The sequence below is a fragment of the Hylobates moloch genome, unplaced genomic scaffold (genome assembly GCF_009828535.3).
Source record: "Hylobates moloch isolate HMO894 unplaced genomic scaffold, HMol_V3 SCAFFOLD_24, whole genome shotgun sequence".
In the NCBI taxonomy this organism is placed as follows: Eukaryota; Metazoa; Chordata; class Mammalia; order Primates; family Hylobatidae; genus Hylobates; species Hylobates moloch.
Window position 1 is genome coordinate 14646354 of NW_026652299.1, and position 19420 is coordinate 14665773.

Consider the following 19420-nt stretch of genomic DNA (forward strand, 5'->3'; position numbering starts at 1 on the left):
GGCAGCTGTTCAGCAGGAAATATCACAAATCCATCCCTAACAGATTTCTGACTGTTATCAAACTGGGCCCACTGTGAGCCAACGACCTAAAGGAAAACATACTGCAGGCCTTTACCCAGGTCTTTGGAGCCACACAAAATATAACCCATATCAAGATGTTAAAATGTAGGCCAGGCACAGTGTGGTGGCTCAAACCTGCAATCCCAGCACTTTGGGAAGCTGAGGTGGGAGTATCGCTTAAGCCCAGGAGTTTGAGACCAGCCTGGGCAACACAGTGAGACCCCATCTCCATACAAAATAAAAAATATATATAGTAGCACACACTGTAGCACATGCCTGTAGTCCCAGCTACTGGAGAGGCTGAGATGGGAGGATTTCTTGAGCCCAGGAGGTGGAGGCTGAAGTGAGCCATAATTACACCATTGCACTCCACCCTGGGCAACAAGAGCTTTTATCTCAAAAAAAATGCTGTTAAAATGTAGCTATTAATATATGTTAAATCCTTTCTCAAATATTCTCTGGCTTCCTAGGGACTCTGGAATTGAAGAACACCACATAGCGGCAGTAAGATTTGAAAACGGAACTGAGTTAGAATCAGGGTACTGCCACTCCTTACCTACATAACTTCGGAAATTATTTGATCTCTCTGAACATTAGTAGCTTCATTTGCAAAATGGAGATGCCATGAATGGCCTCTTAAGTTTCTATGAGAATTAGGTGTGTTGTGTCAGGTAATAATAGCTAATGGTTACTGAGCATTTACTATGTGCCAGACACAGGATGGATTAAGTACTGCTGGTAAACTAAGGCACTCTAATTAAGTAACTTGAAGAAATTCATATAATTAGAAAGTCACAGAAACAGAACTTAAACCAAGGGAGTCAACACCAAAGCCCATGATCTTAACCCACTCTCCTACGCTGCTAAGTATGGAACTTGTATACTGAGTGAAGACTCAATAAATATGAGTCACAGCTACTTTCACTACTGTTAACATTCCTATAACATTAAATGAGGTTATATATTAAAACACTCACACTAAAGAAGGCATAAAGGCATAATACCTGGGACATTGCTGCAGAAGTTCTCCTTCAACAATGCAGGCCTCTTTCTCAAGAAGTTCAGGACACTCCTTTCCACCTCCAATAGCAATGTGCTTCACGTTCCGACTCCTGCTCCTAAATCCTGGCAAGAGGCTCCCTGAATGGCATGTCTTGGAGCAGGGGCTCCAGGAGGACCACTCAGAGGTTTCACAGTCTTTGGGCATGATGCAGGACTGAACAGTCAATGGGAAGGAGTCTTTCATGCAAAGGCTGAAAAAAAGCAGAAGTAGAAAACAGGAGGCCATATATTAATGGATGCAACTAACATTATAAAGTGCCTACTGTGAGAAAAAAAAAAAAACTCTGAAATTTGATTTAAGCGTTTAATAGGAAGATTTTTAAAAAATTTTAGAGACATCATGAAAAAATATTGAAGAGTGTAATATTTGAAGAATGTTTATTTCTTCTGAAACAGTGAAGCTGCTTCACTCTAGCAAGATACACATGTAAGATGGGTCCACCCTTATCAGTATTATCTGTATTATTAGAAATAATGGGGGTCCTTCTGGGCTGCCTTTTTTTTTTTTTTTTTTTTAAAGAGATGGAGTCTTGCTCTGTCACCCAAGCTGGAGTGCAGTGGTGCAACCTCTGTCTCCCAGATACAAGAAACTCTCCTGCTTCCGCCTTCTCCCAAGTAGCTGAGACTACAGAAACACGCCACCATGCCCAGCTAATTTTTGTATTTTCAGTAGAGACAGGGTTTTTACCATGTTGGACACGCTGGTCTTGAAATCCTGACCTCAAGTGATCCACCCGCCTTGGCCTCCCAAAGTGCTGGGATTGCAGGCGTGAGCCATTGCGCCCATCCCTTCTAGTCAGCAGCTTTCACCCATGATGTTAGCCTACTATTACCATGGATTGACTGGTTTTCAGGTGTCACAACTGTGCTGCACTTCACAGATAACTTTCTCACAACAAGCTCATGAGTTTACATTTTATTATATCCACTTTGTAGATAGATAAAGAAATTTAGCCTCAGAAAGACTAATTTGTACAGTATCAAAAAAGGTAAATATAAACTTTAGAATATTCACCTATCCATTGTGGTAAATACTGGGTAATTTTTTAAATGTGCTGTTATATTTCCTCATATTGTTAGGCTCTGAACATTAATTTCCTGATCGGCAAAATGTGTGTGTGATCAAGTACCAACAGTCTAATTAGGAAAAAGGTAAATAAATAAAAAGATAAGATAATGTGAAAATGTGACCAACCCGACATAAAAGCATTTGTAATGATGAGGAGAAACACTGACGAGGCAGTGATGAACCCCCCTGTAAGGCAGAAGGGTGCTCAGAGAGGACACCTGAGCTACATTTTTAAAAGATTAATGGGAGCTTCTCAGGCACAGAGAAAACACTATTCTAAGGGAAAACGATAGCATATTCAAAGGTTTGAAATCATACCTTTTGGGGATGGGAACCAGTGGTATACTGGAGCTAGCTCTACCTGCTCACAGGAGCCAACTGTTAAATTTTCAGGAATTTGCAAACCACTTGACCTCCTGTAAGCTTTAAACTGGCCAAAGTCAGAGTATTTACAATACAGAAATTGGCAAATGCTACAAATCAAGCCTCCCCTGCCAAACTCCTGAGAACTGATTGTTAAACATTTATAAGCACAGCACTGGGGAAACGTAGAAGCCCATTTGTTCTCCTGAAGTATAAAGTGCGAGGAGGAATGTAGATAGATACAAGGTATGAGGGTTCTTCAAAAGCTGCTCTGGAAGGGCTTCCTGTCACAGGCTAAGAAACTTGTTTCATTAGGCATTAAATGATTTCAAGTGGAGGGAAATCAGATTCATATTGGGAGATAATATTTCAAATATTAATTGGCATTCTGTTCCTTTTGTCCCTTGTTATTAGTTCCTCTATTCAGTCAAAGGCAACCAATACTTTGGGAGGAAAAGGATAATATTCTAAGAATGTAAACTAAAGAAAGGGTCAATGTTCAAATACTGACAGAGAGATTTTGTTAATGGTTCCTCTGAATGTGGTTTAAAAAAGGAGGGGGGGCAGGTGTAGTGGCTCACGCCTATAATCCCAACACTTTGGGAGGCCAAAGCAGGCAGATCACCTGAGGTCAGGAGTTCGAGACCAGCCTGGCCAACACGATGAAACCTTGTCTCTACTAAAAATACAAAAATTAGCAAGGCATGGTGGTGGTGTGTGCCTGTAGTCCTAGCCTCTTGGGAGGCTGAGGCAGGAGAATTGCTTGAACTTGGGAGGAGGGGGCTACAGTGAGCCGAGATTGCACCACCGCACTCCAGCCTGGGTGACGGGCAAAGTCTCAAAAAAACAAAAAAAGGAAGAAGTCTTAAATTGTTTCATTTCTAACTTGGGAAAACACATAAATGGGGGAGTGATCACTTATAGAAGACAGAGTAAAACATGCTCATATTTGGCCATATTGATAGTAAATTTCCATATTTATACCCCCCATTAAGCCACTGAGAGTTAATGTGTTGATAGAGGAAAAGCTAAATCTTCCTCTGGTCCAATATTTTATTTTATTTATTTTTTGAGAAAGGGCCTCACTCTGATACTCAGGCTGGGTGCAATAGTGGAATCAGGGCTCATTGCAGCCTCGACCTCCCCAGGCCCAGGTAATCCTCCCACCTCAGTCTCCTGAGTAGCTGGGACTACAGATGCACAACACCACAACTGTCTAATTTTTGTATATTTTGTAGAGATGGGGTTTTGTCATGTTGCCCAGGCTGGTCTTGAGCTCCTGGGTTCAAGAAATCCACCTGACTTGGTCTCCCAAAGTGGCAGGATTGGCCCAGGATCGAGCCCAGCCTCAATATTTTATTTTTTAAAACTCCATTTAGATAATATTAGTCCTTTCAAAATGAAAAGCGCAGTGTCTCATTGTTACTGTTCAATTCAATGTGACAATTTTGGGGCCTGGGATCAAAATCTACTAGAAAGAACCTTTCCTGAAAATGTCTCATCTAATACAGAAAGTAATGTCACTGTTGCCAAGTAAAGCAGAGGCTGGGGGAGGGGACCACCTCTTTCTCTTGTGCGATACGACAGAAAGCTGTAAGTCAACAAGAAGTTTCCATGTTTTGACTTTTCAGAAATTGTTATAGGCTGAGTTTCATTGCTCTAAAATTAGTATGTTGAAGTCATAACCCCTGGGACCTCAGATTGCAAACTAATTTGGAGATAGAGTGACTAAAGAGGTGATTAAAATAAAGCATAGGGTAGGCCTTAATCCAATATGACTGGTGTCCTTATAAGAGATTAGCACACAGGCACATACACAGGAAAGACCATGTGAAGACACAGCGGGAGGGCAGCCATCTACAAGCCAAGGAGAGAGACTTCAGAAAAAAGCAATGCTGCCCCCACCTTGATCTTGGACTTACGGCCTCCAGAAAGTGAGTGAGTGAATAAATGAATGAATGAATGAATGAATAAGATAAAATAAAATAAAATAAAAATCTGTTGTTTGACCCAGCAAGTTTGTGGAACTTCTTACGACAACCCGAGCAAACTAATGCAGAAATGTAAAAGAGTTTTATAAGTTGTGTATGTTTTTAGAAAATGAGTTTCAATTTCCAAGGTTGATTTCATTTTTCCCTTCAGAAAGAAAGCCCCATGCTATTTCATTCTCTGTATACAGCTAAAGTAGTGGTTCCTTTCTTCCCACTTACCAGCTTTCACTCTCTGTTGCTCATCCTTCCCACATTGACTTTTCCTCCTGGACCAGCAGAACAGATAATAAGTCTCCAACAGTAAGAGCATGTGCAGGGAATTACAGGAATTAATTAAGGCTTTTATATTTTCGAAAAGGGCTCCTAATTCTTGTTTTCTTTCCAAGAAATAGCATATGTCCTATTGAGTACATATTAACATATTTCTAATGTTATTTTCACTATCCCACTCCTTGGTTAAAACAATAATAATAAAAGGTAACATGTTGAGCTCTGGTCTAATTTGATCAGTAAGATTCCCTTTTCTGGAATAGTAAAAGGAACATTAGATGGTGAATGAGAAATATCTGGGTTCTGCACTTTGCATCACAATATATTATTATGACCTTAATCTCTTGGCTGCTAAGTTTCATTATCAGCAGAGAAAGAAACAACAATAAAATGTGATTTACTCACCCCTTAGATTTGTAGTAACCTTTAGTGTAATTGGAATGACCTTACAAACTAAAATCCACAAGGAAAATTTTTTTCCACACACAGAAATGAAAATTGATCCTTTCGTAGAAAATGATGTATCTTCTTAATGAAACAGACCTATTCTGTTGATTTGCCTTTTTAGAAAAGATGCCGTGATAATTTGACCCCTGTCACATGTATAGAACATGTTGTCTTTTATAAATTACTCCCCAAATATTTAAATATAAAGAAAATATTTGAAACAAAAGTTACACTAGTAATTCTTACTTCCCCTGGAAATGTAAGAAAATCTCCCTATTTACAAATATGGGCAGAAGCTCTTATAAAATAAAAATCAGCGGGAAAGTACCTCCAATTCATTAGCATTCCATTTACCACTACTTTTATATCATACATCACACATATAGAAAAATAGAGTAACATAACAAATACTTCCATACCTTTCTAGCAAAACTAACATTTGGTTCAAATTTCCTTAAATAATAGGAAAATTACAAATACTGGTGAAATCCCTAGTGTTCTTTGCATTTCTAGTTTTATTTCTGTCTCCTCAGACATAGCTACTATCCTTAAATTGATTGTATTATTTCAGATATAAAAACATAATAATTAATAAGTATAAATGTTTTATACTTTCATATGTATAGACCTCTATTTACAGATTGCATGTAGTATTGCCATATATATTTTTTTAATTTTTTTATTTTCATAAGTTATTGGAGAACAGTGGTGTTTGGTTACATGAGTAAGTTCTTTTTTCTTTTTTTAATTTTTTTTGAGACCGAGTCTCACTCTGTCACCCAGGCTGGAGTTCAGTGGCACAATCTTGGCTCACTGTAACCTCTGCCTCCCAGGTTCAAGGAATTCTCGTGTCTCAGCTTCCCAAGTTGCTGGGACTACAGGTGCACCACCACACCCGGCTAATTTTTTGTATATTTATTAGAGCTGGGCTTCACCCTGTTGGCCAGGCTGGTCTCAAATTCCTGACCTCAGGTGATCTGCCCTCTTTGGACTCCTAAAGTTCTTTAGTGGTGATGTGTGAGATTTTGGTGCACCCATCAACCAAGCAGTCTACACTGCACCCAATTTGTAGTTTTTATCCCTGACTCTCTTCCCACCCTTTCTCACTGAGTCCCCAAAGTCCTTTGTGTCATTCTTATGCCTTTGCATCTTCATAGCTTAGCTCCCACTTATGAGTGAGGACATATGATGTTTGGTTTCCCATTCCTGAGTTACTTGACTTAGAGTAATAGTCTCCAATCTCATCCAGGTCACTGTGAATGCCATTAATTCATTCCTTTTTATGGCTGAGTCATATTTCATCATACACACACACACACACACATATATACATATATGTGTGTGTATATATGTATATATACATATACACACTAGTTTCTTTATCCACTCATTGATGGATGGGCATTTGGGTTGGTTCTACATTTTGCAATTGCGAATTGTGCTGCTGTAAACATGCATGTGCAAGCATATTTTTCGTATAATGACTTATTTTCCTCTGGGTAGTAGGATTGCTGGATCAAATGGTAGTTCTACTTTTAGTTTTTAAAGGAATCTCCACACTGTTTTTCATAGTGGTTACACTAGTTTATATTTTCCACCAACAGGGCTGAAGTGTTCCTTGTTCACTGCATCCACAAGAACAACTAATATTTTTTGATTTTTTTATTACAGCCATTCTTGCAGGAGTAAGGTGATACCCCATTGTGGTTTTGATTTGCATAATGCTGATCATTAGTGATGTTCAACATTTTTTCAAATGTTTGTTGGCCATTTGTATATCTTCTTTTGAGAATTGTCTATTTATGTCCTTAGCCCACTTTTTGATGGGATTGTTTTTTTCTTGTTGGTTTGAGTTCACTGTAGAACCTGGATATTAGTACTTTGTCACATGTATAGACTGTGAAGATTTTTTCCTACTCTGTGGGTTGTCTGTTTATTTTGCTGATGGTTCCCATTGCTATGCAAAAGCTCTTTGGTTTAATTAAGTCCCAGCTATTTATGTTTGTTTTGATTACATTTGCTTTTGGGTTCTTGGTCATGAAACCGTTGCCTAAGCCAATGTCTAGAAGGGTTTTTCCAACGTTATCTTCCAGAATTTTTAAAGTTTCATGCCTTAGATTTAAGTCCTTAATCCATCTTAAGTTGATTTTTGTATAAGGTGAGAGATGAGGATCCAGTTTCATTCTCCTATGTGTGGCTAGCCAATTATTCCAGCACCATTGGTTTAAAAGGGTGTCCTTTCCTCATTTTATGTTTTTGTTTGCTTTGTTGAAGATAAGTTGGCTGTAAGTATTTGGGTTTATTTCTGATTCTCTATTCTGTACCATTGGTCTATGTGCCTTTTTTTTAAACTTACTTTTTTTTAATTTTTTTTTTTTTTGAGACAGAGTCTGGCTCTGTCGCCCAGGCTGGAGTGCAGTGGCGTGATCTTGGCTTACTGCAACCTCTGCCTCCCGGGTTCAAGCAATTCTCCTGCCTCAGCCTCCCAAGTAGCTAGGACTACAGGCACATACCACCATGCCTGGCTACTTTTTTGTATTTTAGTAGAGACAGGGTTTCACTGTGTTGCCCAGGCTGGTCTCGAACTCCTGAACTCAGGCAATCCACGTGCCTCAGCGCGCCAAAGTGCTAGGATTACAGGCGTGAGCCACCGTGCCTGGCCTGTGTACCTATTTTATACCAGTACCATGCTGTTTTGGTGACTATAATATAGTTTGAAATCAGGTAATATGATGACTCCAGATTTGTTCTTTTTGCTTAGTCTTGCTTTGGCTATGCAGGCTCTTTTTTGGTTCCATATGAATTTTAGAATTGTTTTTTCTAATTTGGTGAAGAATAATGGTAGTATATTTTATAGGAATTGCACTGAATTTGTTGATTGCTTTTGGCAGTATGGTCATTTTCACGATATAAATTCTACCCACCCATGAGCATGGGATGTTTTTCCATTTGTTTGTGTCATCTATGATTTCTTTCAGCAGTGTTTTGTAGTTTTCCTTGTAGAGGTCTTTCACTTCCTTGGTTAGTTTAGTTTAGTTTAGTTTAGTTTAGTTTAGTTTAGTTTAGTTTTGTTTTTGCAGCTATTGTAAAAGGAGTTCAGTTCTTGATTTGATTCTCAGCTTGGTCGCTGTTGGTATATAGAAGAGCTACTGATATATGTACATTCATTTTGTATCCAGAAACTTTGCTGAATTCTTTTATCAGTTCTGGGAGCTTTCTGCAGGAGGCTTTAGGTAAACGATCAAGTCATTGACAAACAGCCACAGGCTGGCTTCCTCTTTTCCGATTTGTATGCCTTTAGTTCTTTCGTCTGATTGCTCTGGCTAGGACTTCCAGTACTATGTGAAGAGGAGTGGTGACAGTGTAATTAATAAGCACAAATGTTTCATGCTTTAACTAAGATGTATATACCTGTATTTACAGATAGCACATACTATTGCCATATATATTTTTTAAAATTTTTACTTAAATATTTTTGTCATACATATTGCTCTGGAAAAGATCTTCCTCATGTAATATTGTGATTTCTAGATCTATCCATGTTGACCATGCAGATAGAATTCATTCATTTTCATTATTGAGTAATATCCCAGTATATGAACACATGGCAATTTATGTATTCATTTCCCAATTAGTGGGACCTTTGGTTGTGCTCAATTTCTTGCAAATCCACAGGATGATGTATTGAACCTCCTTGTACACATCTCTATGTGTTACACATGTAAAAGAGATTTCCCCTAGTAGTATTGCCCAGAATTAGGTCATAAATATTTATATAAGCAGATACATAAAGTATTGTCAAATTTTTTCTTTTCAACATGCTCCCAATTCTTGGTATCATCAGGCTTATTTTTGTTGAGAAAATTCATTTTTCCAGATTACCATGAGCTTTATGTTCCTCTCACATCATTAATGACTCTTTATACTTCCTGTTCTGCAAATTGGTCCATACTGTTTGACCATTGTGGTAGAGTGAACAATGGCCCTCTAAAAATGTCCACACCTGATAATTGGAATCAATGAATGTGCCACCATACATGGCAAAATAAACTTTGTAGAGGTGATTAAGAATATTGTGAAGGGGAAATGATTCTGGAGTACCCAGTGGACCCGATGCATCACAGCATCTTTATAAGAGGGAGGCAGAAAAGTCAAAGTCAGAGAAGGAGACAGAGCAGGAGTTGGAGGGATACGAGTTAGGAACCAAGGGGTGTGTGCTCTGCTGCCCAGGCTGGGGTGCAATGGTGCAATCTTGGCTCATTGCAACTTCTGCCTCCCGGGTTCAAATGATTCTCCTGCCTCAGCCTCCCAAACAGCTGGGATTACAGGTGTGCACCATCATGCCCAGCTAATTTTTGTATTTTCAGTAGAGAAGGGGTTTGCCAGGCTGGTCTTGAACTCCTGACCTCAGGTGACCCACTCACCTTGGCCTCCCAAAGTGCTGGGATTAGAGGCATAAGCCACCACACCCAGCCAACTTTTAGACTTCTAATGTGTATTTTTTTCCTACTGAGTTTAAGTACACACACACGCACATAGACTTATATATAGATAGATGTTGACAATAGACATATAGAAATATATGCATAGATTCTGAACAGTAGTCTGTTGGTGGTTTTATACAATACAAATATATTTTCCTATAATTTGATTTTTAATTTTGTTATGGTTTTTGTAATACACAGTTTTTAAATTTCTTGATTTATCCTTCCCCTCATAGTTTGTGTTTTTTATGCCACACTTGAGATTTTTTTCCTCAATCCCAATGCTATAAGTCTATGCTCTCATATTTTTTCATTTAGAAAATTTTACACTTTACCACTTCCTATTTAGGTCATCAATTCATTTTCATGTATGGTGTTTTATAGGTCCTCCTTTTATGGAACCATCATCCATCAGATATTTAACCTGTATAACTTTTTCTTTTATTTTTTCTCTATTTTCTTTGTTTTCTTTCTTTCCAAGTAATTTACTCTAAATTAGTCTCCAACTTTTTATTAATTTTTAACTTATTTTGCAATTAGATTTTTAATGTTCATTTCTTAATTATTCCTTTTAAATATTATCTTGTTCTTATAACTGCAATATTTCATCTTACATAATTGACAATATTAAAATATTTTTATTTTATTTCTCTCTGTACATTATCTCATTTTATTCTTAGTTCCTGACTTCTATTTATTTTGTCCTCACTGTTTCACATTGGACTTAGCTTACATTTTTGGTGATTCTTTGCTATTAGGGATTAGAATGTGGCACCACAAACACAAATTGGAAGCTCTTTGATTATAGGTGAGTCTTATCCAATACTAATCATTACTATTGGCTGATTATGCAAGGACCACGGCGTTTTATTTGTGTTCCACAAATGTTAGTATCCGTAAGTCTTTACTTTTTAGCCTGCCTTTCTCTCAGGATAGGAATCCCCTATCTCTTGCTTCACATGTATAAACCTGGATGGTGCTTTTATGACAGCTGGCTAGAGAAAGGGAGCACTCTCAGGGCTCTTTCACAAACTATATAGACTTTCACTTTTATCCTGCATTTTCACAGTATGATCTTTTACACTAACACTTATCTTCTCTAGGTAAGGGGGTAATTTTTAGGACCACTGAACACATTCGTCTTTAGTTTCTTACAACTTATAATTCCTAAGGCTTCCCATAATCTTGTATTTGTCAGAATAAAATAGGCTATACTGTGGTAACAAATAAACCTGGAAATCTGAATATTTGTTAAAATAAGGGTTTATTTTCTTTTCACGTAAAGTTTGATGCAGGTTGTTCAACTCTTCCAGAGGGCAACGTTCTAAGCAAAGACTTAGGATTCAGGTTGTGTCCACCTTATAGATTCACCATCTAGAATATGTGGCTTTCAAGTTCACCCTTAAAAAGGAAAGAGATAGCAGGAGGGTAGCCCAAGGTGCTTTATGACTTTGGCTTAGAAGTGGCTTACGTTGCTCCTGCCTACAAGTCATTGGTCAGATCTCAGTCAAATGGCTCAAATATCCTGCAAAGAAGACAGTGGAATATCTTCCTGTGTGCCATGAAAGAGGTAAAATGTCATAAATACACAGATTTGTGCCCAACGCACCTATGCCCTGTAAATTGATTTGCTTCTTGAAGATCTTCCAACTGAGGAAGAGCTTTCTACTTTCTCCACTCAGGTAGGTGAATTACCACTCATCTCTTTACTTTTCAGTTCCCAAAATTTGTTGAACTTTCTCCCCAACTGTCACATGCTTTATTATATTTTTTGTTGAGAGTTTATGCCTCTTTTATTATTTTACTGTCATATAAGTAGATTTCCCCAATACAGCAGACATAGCTGTGTTCATTTTATCATGTTCAACCAGAAACCTAAAAAGTTATGCGACACAAAGCTTTGTTACAACCATGTAATAATCCAATTTATAAATAAACATATTCCTAGATAGCTAAATCTACCCTGCATATGGAAAAAATACTGATTAGAAGTAACTAATAAGAGAAAAGTCCCTAATTGTGAAGGTATTTGAATTTCTACTATTTTTGTTCTAAATTATGTAATATTTGTTTATAGAATACTTCCAAAATACGCTTTAAAGTTAAAAAGCATTTTTATAAAAGTGAAATGGCAACTGAGTACTTTAGAAACTCTTAATCAAACAGTGGGCCATTCGAAATCATGCTTATTCCAATTATTTAACAAAAACAGTGCTATCCATATGGCAGCAGCTTGCCCAAATTATAGCATAATTACAAGGGAACAGTTGCTTCTATAGCTTACAGATTCTAACTCAGGGAGTGTTTGCGACATCACATCATGAAAATAACACCAAGGAATAAAATGTGAATGGAAAAATAAAGAGAAATGAACCAGAAATGAAATAGGTTTAAAAGAGAATCTATCTGGGAAATCAGAATGTATGCTATCACTTTTAATGATTTTGACTCCAAACTGGTAGCATTTTTCTGCCACTAGGCAAACTAATAGAAACATATAAAAAATTAGAATAACTTGAAGAAAAAAAACATGCATATACCAAGGTTTATGTTACATCCCTGACTGCTATAGGAATTAGACCAAAAAGTGAGCATTGCCACCTTCTGCAGTGTGAAATTTAACAAAAGCATTTGAATAAGAGTTTTAAAAATATGATGGAGAAGGCAATTTTGAAAATATTAAAAGTGATTTTTAAACTACCAAAAAATAAATATTAAGGATCACTGAGAAGTTTAGCTGGAAGAGTATATGAGTTTCCTTTTCTCCATAAATCCTTTCCTAGCCAAATTAACCTGAAGTAACTTAGGTGTTATCTGATAAAAATGATATTTACCTAAGGTTAGTGTTTACAACTAATGGGGGATGCTGCTTGAGTTACATAGCCTTTCTCTTTAAAATTCTCAAAAAAATAAAACTACACTGTTAAAATGCCCCTTAATTTCCTATCCTGATTTACATGATTTTAAACTTTTCAAAAGGTAATAAACCTAACATCATGCAGTTAAGCTAAAATAGCAGGATGAAATTATGTTTAAAATATGCTATTCAGTTGCTTCTGAGGAATAGAGAGATTGCTCTACAGATACAGAGATAAGCACACAGACATACTGAGATATTAAATTCCTGAGGAGTATCCTTGAGTGTGATGTTATATCAAAATGAAATGTTTTTAGTATTATGATCAATTTCTGTCACTGGAAAACATTATTCAACAGAGCTTTAAAATGCACTACCACTCTCAGAATAAAACAGACTTTATCTTCTCCAAATTTCTTAGACAGAGTACTAAGAATGATATGTAGGTACATATTCGTGGATGTGTGTACAACCGGTTAGAGATATAAGCAATATCAGCAATCATCTGAAGGTCTTGGCCATTGCCTTCATTTTATAGAGACGAAAATGGAAACCCAAAAAGATAAGTAATTTCCTAATGGCTGCATGGCAAAATTGTAGAATGGCCAAAACTAAAATTAATTTTCCCTGCCTTTTAGACCAAATCTATGTTTAAAGTTAAAATATTTGAGAGCTCTAGTTGTTATAGATTCAAATTTTTAAAACCAACCGAGTTGCACTGAAAAGAAAAACCTATTTTGACTTCCAGGCGTGCAAAACAACAGCAGTAGCCCGAGTTTCATATTCCCCTATCAGCACTACTATAAAAGAAAATCCAGTGGAGCCAAGATGGCCGAATAGGAACAGCTCCGGTCTCCAGCTCCCAGCCCCAGCGACACAGAAGACGGATGATTTCTGCATTTCTGCTTGAGGTACCGGTTTCATCTCACTAGGGAGTGCCTAACAGTGGGTGCAGGACAGTCGGTGAGGCGCACTGTGCGCGAGCCGAAGCAGGGCGAGGCATTACCTCACTCGGGAAGTGCAAGGGGTCAGGGAGTTCCCTTTCCTAGTCAAAGAAAGGGGAAACAGACGGCACCTGGAATATCAGGTCAGTCCCACCCCAATACTGCGCTTTTCCAACGGGCCTGGAAAACGGCACACTAGGAGATTGTGTCCTGCACCTGGCTCGGAGGGTCCTGTGCCCACGGAGTCTCGCTGATTGCTAGCACAGCAGTCTGAGATCAAGCTGCAAGGCGGCAGCGAGGCTGGGGGAGGGGCGCCCGCCATTGCCCAGGCTTGCTTAGGTAAACAAAGCAGCCAGGAAGCTCGAACTGGGTGGAGCCCACCACAGCTCAAGGAGGCCTGCCTGCCTCTATAGGCTCCACCTCTGGGGGCAGGGCACAGACAAACAAAAACTCAGCAAGAACCTCCACAGACTTAAAGGTCCCTGTCTGACTGACAGCTTTGAAGAGAGTAGTGGTTCTCCCAGCACGCAGCTGGAGATCTGAGAAGGGACAGACTGCCTCCTAAAGTGGGTCCCTCACCCCTGAGCAGTCTAACTGGGAGGCACCCCCCCAGTAGGGACAGACTGACACCTCATTCAACCGGGTACTCCTCTGAGACAAAACTTTCAGACGAACTATCAGACAGCTGAATTTGTGGTCTCACGAAAATCCGCTGTTCTGCAGCCACCGCTGCTGACACCCAGCCAAACAGGGTCTGGAGTGGACCTCCAGTAAACTCCAACAGACCTGCAGCTGAGGGTCCTGTCTGGTAGAAGGAAAACTAACAAACAGAAAGGACATCCACACCAAAAACCCATCTGTACATCACCATCATCAAAGACCAAAAGTAGATAAAACCACAAAGATGGGGAAAAAAACAGAACAAAAAAACTGGAAACTCTAAAAAACAGAGCACCTCTCCTCCTCCAAAGGAACGCAGTTCCTCACCAGCAACGGAACAAAGCTGGATGGAGGATGACTTTGATGAGTTGAGAGAAGAAGGCTTCAGACGATCAAACTACTCTGAGCTATGAGAGGAAATTCAAAACAATAGCAAAGAAGTTAAAAACTTTGAAAAAATATTAGAAGAATGGATAACTAGAATAACCAATGGAGAGAAGGGCTTAAAGGAGCTGATGGAGCTGAAAGCCAAGTTTCGAGAACTACGCGAAGATTGCAGAAGCCTCAGTAGCAGATGCGATCAACTGGAAGAAAGGGTATCGCTGATGGAAGATGAAATGAATGAAATGAAGAGAGAAGGGAAGTTTAGAGAAAAAAAGAATAAAAAGAAATGAACAAAGCCTCCGAGAAATTTGGGACTATGTGAAAAGACCAAACCTACGTCTGATTGGTGTACCTGAAAATGATGGGGAGAATGGAACCAAGTTGGAAAACACTCTGCAAGATATTATCCAGGAGAACTTCCCCAATCTAGCAAGGCAGGCCAGCATTCAGATTCAGGAAATACAGAGAACGCCACAAAGATACTCCTCGAGAAGGGCAACTCCAAGACACATAATTGTCAGATTCACCAAAGTTGAAATGAAGGAAAAAATGTTAAGGGCAGCCAGAGAGAAAGGTCGGGTTACCCACAAAGGGAAGCCCATCAGACTAACAGCTGATCTCTCAGCAGAAACTCTACAAGCCAGAAGAGAGTGGGGGCCGATATTCAACATTCTTAAAGAAAAGAATTTTCAACCCAGAATTTGCTATCCCGCCAAACTAAGCTTCATAAGTGAAGGAGAAATAAAATACTTTACAGACAAGCAAACGCTGAGTGATTTTGTCACCACCAGGCCTGCCCTAAAAGAGCTCCTGAAGGAAGCACTAAACATGGAAAGGAACAACCGGTACCAGCCACTGCAAAAACATGCCAAATTGTAAAGACCATCGAGGCTAGGAAGAAACTATAGCAACTAACGAGCAAAATAACCAACTAACATCATAATGACAGGATCAGATTCACACATAACAATATTAACGTTAAATGTAAATGGGCTAAATGCTCCAATCAAAAGACACAGACTGGCAAACTGGATAAGGAGTCAGGACCCATCAGTGTGCTGTATTCAGGAAACCCATCTCACGTGCAGAGACACACATAGACTCAAAATAAAGGGATGGAGGAAGATCTATCAAGCAACTGGAAAACAAAAAAAGGCAGGGGTTGCAATCCTAGTCTCTGATAAAATAGACTTTAAACCAACAAAGATCAAAAGAGACAAAGAAGGCCATTACATAATGGTAAAGGGATCAATTCAACAAGAAGAGCTAACTATCCTAAATATATATGCACCCAACACAGGAGCACCCAGATTCATAAAGCAAGTCCTCAGTGACCTACAAAGGGACTTAAACTCCCACACAATAATAATGGGAGATTTTAACACCCCACTGTCAACATTAGACAGATCAACGAGACAGAAAGTTAACAAGGATATCCAGGAATTGAACTCAGCTCTACATAAAGTGGACCTAATAGACATCTACAGAACTCTCCACCCCAAGTCAACAGAATATACATTTTTTTCAGCACCACACCACACCTATTCCAAAATTGACCACATAGTTGGAAGTAAAGCTCTCCTCAGCAAATGTAAAAGAACAGAAATTATAACAAACTGTCTCTCAGACCACAGTGCAATCAAACTAGAACTCAGGATTAAGAAATTCACTCAAAACCGCTCAACTACATGGAAACTGAACAACCTGCTCCTGAATGACTATTGGGTACATAATGAAATGAAGGCAGAAATAAAGATGTTCTTTGAAACCAACGAGAACAAAGATACAACATACCAGAATCTCTGGGACACATTCAAAGCAGTGTGTAGAGGGAAATTTATAGCACTAAATGCCCACAAGAGAAAGCAGGAAAGATCCAAAATTGACACCCTAACATCACAATTAAAAGAACTAGAAAAGCAAGAGCAAACACATTCAAAAGCTAGCAGAAGGCTAGAAATAACTAAAATCAGAGCAGAACTGAAGGAAATAGAGACACAAAAAACCCTTCAAAAAATTAATGAATCCAGGAGCTGGTTTTTTGAAAAGATCAACAAAATTGATGGACCGCTAGCAAGACTAATAAAGAAGAAAAGAGAGAAGAATCAAATAGATGCAATAAAAAACGAAAAAGGGGATATCACCACCGATCCCACAGAAATACAATCTACCATCAGAGAATACTACAAACACCTCTATGCAAATAAACTAGAAAATCTAGAAGAAATGGATAAATTCCTCGACAAATACACCCTCCCAAGACTAAACCAGGAAGAAGTTGAATCTCTGAATAGACCAATAACAGGTTCTGAAATTGTGGCAATAATCAATAGCTTACCAACCAAAAAGAGTCCAGGACCTGACGGATTCACAGCTGAATTCTACCAGAGGTACAAGGAGGAACTGGTACCATTCCTTCTGAAACTATTCCAATCGATAGAAAAAGAGGGAATCCTCCCTAACACATTTTATGAAGCCAGCATCGTCCTGATACCGAAACCTGGCAGAGACATAACCAAAAAAGAGAATTTCAGACCAATATCCTTGATGAACATTGATGCAAAAATCCTCAATAAAATACTGGCAAACCGAATCCAGCAGCACATCAAAAAGCTTATCCACCATGATCAAGTGGGCTTCATCCCTGGGATGCAAGGCTGGTTCAACACACGCAAATCAATAAATGTAATCCAGCATATAAACAGAACCAAAGACAAAAACCACATGATTATCTCAATAGATGCAGAAAAGGCCTTTGACAAAATTCAACAACCCTTCATGCTAAAAACTCTCAATAAATTAGGTATTGATGAGACGTATCTCAAGATAATAAGAGCTATCTATGACAAACCCACAGCCAATATCATACTGAATGGGCAAAAACTGGAAGCATTCCCTCTGAAAACTGGCACAAGACAGGGATGCCCTCTCTCACCGCTCCTATTCAACATAGTGCTGGAAGTTCTGGCCAGAGCAATCAGGCAGGAGAAGGAAATAAAGGGTATTCAACTAGGAAAAGAGGAAGTCAAATTGTCCCTGTTTGCAGATGACATGATTGTATATCTAGAAAACCCCATTGTCTCAGCCCAAAATCTCCTTAAGCTGATTAGCAACTTCAGCAAAGTCTCAGGATACAAAATTAATGTACAAAAATCACAAGCATTCTTGTACACCAATCACAGACAAACAGAGAGCCAAATCATGAGTGAATTCCCATTCACAATTGCTTCAAAGAGAATAAAATACCTAGGAATCCAACTTACAAGGGATGTGAAGGACCTCTTCAAGGAGAACTACAAACCACTGCTCAATGAAATAAAAGAGGATACAAACAAATGGAAGAACATTCCATGCTCATGGGTTGGAAGAATCAATATCGTGAAAATGGCCATACTGCCCAAGGTCATTTATAGATTCAATGCCATCCCCATCAAGCTACCAATGACTTTCTTCACAGAATTGGAAAAAACTACTTTAAAGTTCATATGGAACCAAAAAAGAGCCCGCATCGCCAAGTCAATCCTAAGCCAAAAGAACAAAGCTGGAGGCATCACGCTACCTGACTTTAAACTATACTACAAGGCTACAGTAACCAAAACAGCATGGTACTGGTACCACAACAGAGACATAGATCAATGGAACAGAACAGAGCCCTCAGAAATGATGCCGCATAGCTACAACTATCTGATCTTTGACAAACCTGACAAAAACAAGAAATGGGGAAAGGATTCCCTATTTAATAAATGGTGCTGGGAAAACTGGCTAGCCATATGTAGAAAGCTGAAACTGGATCCCTTCCTTACACCTTATACAAAAATTAATTCAAGATGGATTAAAGACTTATATGTTAGACCTAAAACCATTAAAATCCTACAAGAAAACCTAGGCAATACCATTCAGGACATAGGCGTGGGCAAGGACTTCATGTCTAAAACACCAAAAGCAATGGCAACAAAAGCAAAAATCGACAAATGGGATCTCATTAAACTAAAGAGCTTCTGCACAGCAAAAGAAACTATCATCAGAGTGAACAGGCAACCTACAGAATGGGAGAAAATTTTTGCAACCTACTCATCTGACAAAGGGCTAATATCCAGAATCTACAATGAACTCAAACAAATTTACAAGAAAAAAACAAACAACCCCATCAAAAAGTAGGCAGAGGACACGAACAGACACTTCTCAAAAGAAGACATTTATGCAGCCAAAAAACACATGAAGAAATGCTCATCATCACTGGCCATCAGAGAAATGCAAATCAAAACCACAGTGAGATACCATCTCACACCAGTTAGAATGGCCATCATTAAAAAATCAGGAAACAATAGGTGCTGGAGAGGATGTGGAGAAATAGGAACACTTTTACACTGTTGGTGGGACTGTAAACTAGTTCAACCATTGTGGAAGTCAGTGTGGCGATTCCTCAGGGATCTCGAACTAGAAATACCATTTGACCCAGCCATCCCATTACTAGGTATATACCCAAAGGACTATAAATCATGCTGCTATAAAGACACATGCACACGTATGTTTATTGCAGCACTATTCACAACAGCAAGGAGTTGGAACCAACCCAAATGTCCAACAACGATAGACTGGATTAAGAAAATGTGGCACATATACACCGTGGATTACTATGCAGCCATAAAAAATGATGAGTTCGTGTCCTTTGTAGGGACATGGATGAAACTGGAAAACATCATTCTCAGTAAACTATCGCAAGGACAAAAAACCAAACACCACATGTTCTCACTCATAGGTGGGAATTGAACAATGAGAACTCATGGACACAGGAAGGGGAACATCACACTCCGGGGACTGTTGTGGGG

The 19420-nt window shown here is 38.8% G+C and overlaps 1 protein-coding gene across 2 annotated transcripts in view; it reads right to left on the minus strand.

The window, feature by feature from the left end:
• THSD7B (thrombospondin type 1 domain containing 7B) overlaps positions 1 to 19420 on the minus strand; it is a 919482-nt gene that overhangs the window by 569301 nt on the left and 330761 nt on the right. For both annotated transcript variants that reach the window (XM_032145845.1, XM_058434423.1), the window contains one exon: positions 1065 to 1313. In XM_032145845.1, the coding sequence (XP_032001736.1) occupies positions 1065 to 1313 (249 nt within the window). The remainder of the gene's footprint in view (positions 1 to 1064; positions 1314 to 19420) is intronic.